The 5529-nt window shown below is 41.3% G+C and overlaps 1 protein-coding gene across 1 annotated transcript in view; it reads left to right on the top strand.

The window, feature by feature from the left end:
* The window catches only part of phf14 (PHD finger protein 14), a 93842-nt gene extending 88547 nt beyond the window's left edge, over positions 1–5295 (top strand). Inside the window, exon 21 of the mRNA XM_048230100.1 lies at positions 5107–5295. Within this exon, the coding sequence (XP_048086057.1) occupies positions 5107–5166 (60 nt within the window). The 3' untranslated portion in view covers positions 5167–5295. The remainder of the gene's footprint in view (positions 1–5106) is intronic.
* Positions 5296–5529: the final 234 nt, after the last annotated feature.

Raw genomic sequence — 5529 nt, 5'->3', positions numbered from 1 at the left:
TATCGAAGAGCAAATCTGTTATACACCAGAGTAGAGACTACAACAGCACAGTAGGCCACGTGCACACATTCACACTGAGTTCAGATCAGTTGTGTCGTACTCCAGTGAGCTCTACTGTGTGTGTGTGTGTGTGTGTGTGTGTGTGAGAGAGAGAGAGCTCTACTGGCTTGACTTCTCTTTAGTGCAGAACATTTAAATGCAGCGTGTACAGAACACAACCATTTGGCAGACAAATCCATCTAAGATGAACACATCTGTGTGTGTGTGTGTGTGTGTGTGTGTGTGTGTGTGTGAGTGTGAGTGTGAGTGTGAGTGTGAGTGTGTGTGTTTCACTCTTTCTATTCTTCCTTACTATTTTCTCAATTCAATTCAAATATTCTTTATTGGTATTGGCACCACAAATCATATGATGCCAAAGCGTTCACAGGAATAATAATAATTACAAAAAAGTAAACAAACAAACATTACAAACATTTACACCTTATCAATACACTGTGTGTGTGTGTGTGTGTGTGTGTGTGTGTGTGTGTGTGTGTGTGTGGGCGTTGTTGCTCAGTGGTCCTCCTCCTCTTTCTGTCACAGTTGTGTATGTAGTGTGCAGCTAGTATTGCAACAATCTTCCTCTTCTCCTAATAAATATCTAATTTTCTTGTGATCTTCGATCTCAAAGAATTTTGGATATAGATTGACATTTTGGATAGAAGTTGGAGCGTATTTCTTTGTAGTTTGGGCAGCTAGTGAGGAAGTGTAATTCGGACTCAATTTCTTTTTTGTCACAGTTCACACAAAGTCTGTTTTCTTTAGGCATCCAGGTTTGCCTGCGTCTGCCTGTTTCTATTGCCAGACTGTGGTTGCTAAGCCTGTATCTAGACATTGTTTTTCTCAAGTTGGTGTCTCTTACAATTGTCAAGTATTTTGCTAATTGGTATTCCCTGTTAAGAGTCAAATAACTTTGTAGTTTACTTTGTTTTTCTGTTGTTTTTGTCCAGTATGTGAGATATTTTTCTTTCTGGGTGTTGATAATTTGGTTGGTATTTATTCTTTCAAGAGGGGTGCCAGTGTCCTGAGGCTGAATAGTGATGTTAGTTCTGTTGGTTGTTTCTTGCTGCAGCCTATGGACCAACTGGATGAGGGGACTCTTTTCCGTGATCAATTCTTGGCTCTTTAAGGCTTTGAAGTGATAGGATGTGGGGTCGCTTGTTTTTACATGTTGCCAGAATTTGATGGCTCTCTTTTCGATTTCGAGAAGAGGGAACTGGCTGAGTTCTGCCCTGCGTGCATTAGTTGGTGTTTGTTTCATTCCTGCAGAATTCAGGTTTTTGTCCCATTTTTCAAAATCGTGATTTGTTAGGGGACCCCACACTTCACTGCCATATAGAGCAAAGCAAATTCTGATTTTAATAGATTGTTTATGGCATAGAAAGCCCTTCGTGCTTTTTCTTTCAACTCGCTCACGGCCAAGCTGAAGTTTCCGTTAGAACTGATTTTCAATCCAAGGTAGCTATAATTTGGGACATGTTCTATTTTTATTTTATCAAAGGTGAAGTTGTGTTTGTTTCCCTGACAATTTGTTCTCTTTTGGAATGTAATACTTTAGTTTTTTTGGTGTTAATAGCCAGGGCCCAAGTCTGGCAGAACTTTTGCAGTACATCTAGGTCAGGGGTCGGCAACCTTTTTTGCCTGGAGAGCCACTTTTACCAATTTTTTTTTTTTTTTTTTATCTCAGAAGAGCCATATAAAGATGGTTACAAGAAAAAGTTTGGATATTTAACGTACAGTTACTTTCATTCAACAGAAGATTTTTTAATACATTTTCTACTAGTTTTAAAAGTAATGTGCAAGTAACTTGAAATGTAAAGTGGAATGTCAGAATAGGCCCTAGGCTTCCCATGTAGGCTAAACATCACCCCCTATTTTCCCAATGTCCTTTGGTATGCAAAGTAACATCATTAACAACACAACACTCAATATTCGTTGGCATGTAATTGGCGAAATTGAACATTAGAGAGATTAGATTTGGTGATGGCCTTGGAGTCTGGCTGGCTCATATTCAGTGAGGTGAAGTTTCATGCAAGAATTAAAGCCGTCATCATTTAAGGGCAACTCCACGCAAAACTGTCATATATCCATAACGCCAACATACCATGGCATTGTGTTGACGTTATGGATGTGACAGTTTTGCGCGGAATTTCCCTTAAACGTGGCGCAGGTTTGTCTTTATATTTTTCATATGTTTTCTCACATGCAAGTGGAACCCGAACTGGGTTAACACGCCAATACTAACTTCGTTGCAGTGTGCGATATATAGCGGGCAGTTTATTTCGTTTTCAGTCTTCGGATGGAACGTTCCCATTTCGCCCGCTTGTGTTCAGCCTTCATAAGCTGTGTGGTCGCTGGCGTTTCCTTTTGACATTTTCCTTATCTAGCCTACAGCAAAGCACACATCAACAATAACAATTAAAGTGTTCTCGTTGACTGAAATGGAGGGAAATCAGTGATTTAGTTTGATATTGACATGGCAACGAACCGCGAATGTAACAATATTGTGCAGGCTACTATTACGGAGTCAAGTGAGGTGGAAAGTTATATAAAATAGGCTACTCATAGACCCTCACGAACTAAAAGTAAAATACGTTTTTAATTAAATACTCATTAATTCATTTTCAAAAGCTGAGCCGCATCAGAGGGATCAAAGAGCCGCATGCGGCTCCGGAGCCGCGGGTTGCCGACCCCTAATCTAGGTTCTGCTGCAGGCCCTCTGCTGTTGGACATAGCAAGACCAGATCATCTGCAAATAATAGAAATTTGATTTCGGAATCATGAAGGGTGAGGCTTTTGTGAGGTGCTTTTGATTTTTCTAGTTGGTTTGCAAATTTATTGATATAGATGTTGAAGAGAGTTGGACAGCCTTGCCTCACGTCCCGTCTTTAAGTGAAGGTTTGCTTATTTCCATTTATTGTGCATTTATTGTTCGAATGCATTGTCTTTATTATGCTGGTTTTAACTCTGACATACACCATCAACTGTTAGACCTCATATAAAGGGATGTGTGCCTCTCCTAATAAATTCCAGTGAATTCATTTAGGCACAGGTGGACTTCAATCAAGTTGTAGAAGCTAGGGTTCCCGCGGATCCTTAAAAAGTCTTAAAAAGTCTTAAATACAACTTTCGCTTTTTAAGGCCTAAAAAAGTCTTAAATTGTCTGGGATGTCCTACATTTTAGAAAGGGAGGTATTAAATTTGCGTATGGGACCGCCAGCGAGTGCAAGAGAGCGAGTGAAATGTCTCCATCCGGTTTCGTGTAATTAAAAACGCAATTTTGTAAGTGACTATAAGGCTACAGTGTAGTGGAGAGTGAAGATGTTTTTCACGTGTGTATAAAGGTGTGAAAACGGTAATAATACAGTATGTACAAATATGACGTTTTCGTGGTGTAGAGGCCTGAGAGATACGCAGGTAGCCTACGCGCAAGAGCGGGAGAGTGAGCGGGAGAGTGAGCGGGAGCAAGAGCGGGAGAGTGAGCGGGAGAAAGAGTTGGTAAGGCAGTTAGCGATAGGGTGGCCACACGTTCGAATTTAGGCAGGACATATGGATTTTAAAAGCCCTGTCCGGCGCAGCCTCAAGCTCGGACGCAGCATCGTTTCATAAACTATGGACGCGAAGACTGCTGGTCAAATTATGCGTGCTTCTGTCACTCGTCTGATAATTTGCTGCGCAATTTATGAAGGAACCACGGACTGACAGAAAAAGAAAACAAACGGACTGTACATGTTAAGTTGATCTGTTTTCATCTTTCCAGTGTGTGCTGCTGGCCTAGCCTAGTGTCTAAGTTATAATACCTGTAATATCTAGCCTAGTGTCTAAGTTATAATACCTGTAATATCTGTCAGCAGCTTGCTTACCAGCGTTTCCCAGTAGGCCTACGCAAATGTTGTGAAATATAACCGCATATTTTTTGAATGTCGGCGACAGATGAAACCAGCAGTTTTCAGCGGGATCATGCGAGGAGGACCTCTCTCTTAATTAATTTAAAACTTTTTAAATTTTAAGCTGTGCTGCATATGGGACAATAGATGCACATAGTAAATTAGGCAAAGTAGGCCTATTAAAATATTTAAATAGCTTAGTCTAACTTTGAAAAAAATATTGAAGGGAATCCAGTCCAGTGCACATGTCTTTGGCAAGTAGCCTAGGCTACTACAGACACAGGTGAAGAACAGTCAGCCTCAGCCAGTAAGCACAACCAAATATGTACAGCCAGCTTCAAAAGCAAGCAACCCAGACCCTAAAATTGGGCATTTATAGCTGTGAAGGTAATTCACATACTTGAAATTATTTTTCTTTCGCCAAAATATATTTGGTAACTTCTGTAGAAATCCAAAATGGGGTGGGGGTTAAAATTAGTAGAAAAAAACTATTGCATAAAAGAGTTTTAAGTTGTCGTAAGAATCTTTTTGCCGTGGTATAGTCTTAATTTCTTGAAAAGGTCTTTAAATTTGCACTTGGAAAATGTGCAGATACCCTGGAAGCATCTCAAGGACCACTGATAGAAGTAGGATGCACCAGAGCTCAATTGCAAGCGTCATAACAAAGGGTCTGAATACTTATGTAAATAGAATATTTCAGTCTTTTATTTTTAAAATATGTACAAAACACTCCAAACACCTGCTTTTTTGTGGAGTGTTGGAGTATTGTGCTTAGATTAATGAAAAAAAAAAAGATGAGTCTGAAAAATGACAAAATGTGGAAAACTTGAAAGGGTCTAAAAACTCCGGTTGCACTATATACCCACTCTAACACACACACACACACTCACCCACACACGTACCCACTCTAACACACACACACACACACACACACAAACACATATGCCCACTCTAACTCACGCACACACGTGCCCACTCTAACACACACACTCACAGACAAGAATGCAGGTACACACACACACACACACATGCACACACACATGCAAAGCTGAGCTCAGTTGGGGACTATCAGTCCATGGTTGGGCTTGTTAGGAGAGATTTGTGTGTTATCTGCTTTGAGATAGAGGACAGTTAGTTAACAGGGAGGTGTGTGGTGTGTGTGTGTCTTTCCCTTGTTTAGCTGGAAATCCCTGCAGAAGAACGTCAGCGTTTTCTAGCCGCTAAAGCAGGAGACCAGTGACTGAGCCGTACACACACACACACACACACACACACACCTGTGTGGGAGTGAGTCTCATCGATGTCATAAATCACACTAATGGAGGATCAGGGGACTGCATCCTGCTGCTCACATCAGGGCCACACACGTACGCACGCACGCACACACACACACATGTATACGCCCCCCCACCCCCACCCACACACACACACACACACACACACACACACACAAGCATACACACACCCCCACCACCACCACACTCACACACACACACACACACACACACACACACACACACACATACACATGCATACACATACAAAAACAGACAGGACCACACACATGTATAAACACAAACCTACACAGGGCCACACACAGGAC

This window comes from Alosa alosa, chromosome 20, assembly GCF_017589495.1.
Source record: "Alosa alosa isolate M-15738 ecotype Scorff River chromosome 20, AALO_Geno_1.1, whole genome shotgun sequence".
In the NCBI taxonomy this organism is placed as follows: Eukaryota; Metazoa; Chordata; class Actinopteri; order Clupeiformes; family Clupeidae; genus Alosa; species Alosa alosa.
This window is presented reverse-complemented; position numbering and strand designations above follow the sequence as displayed.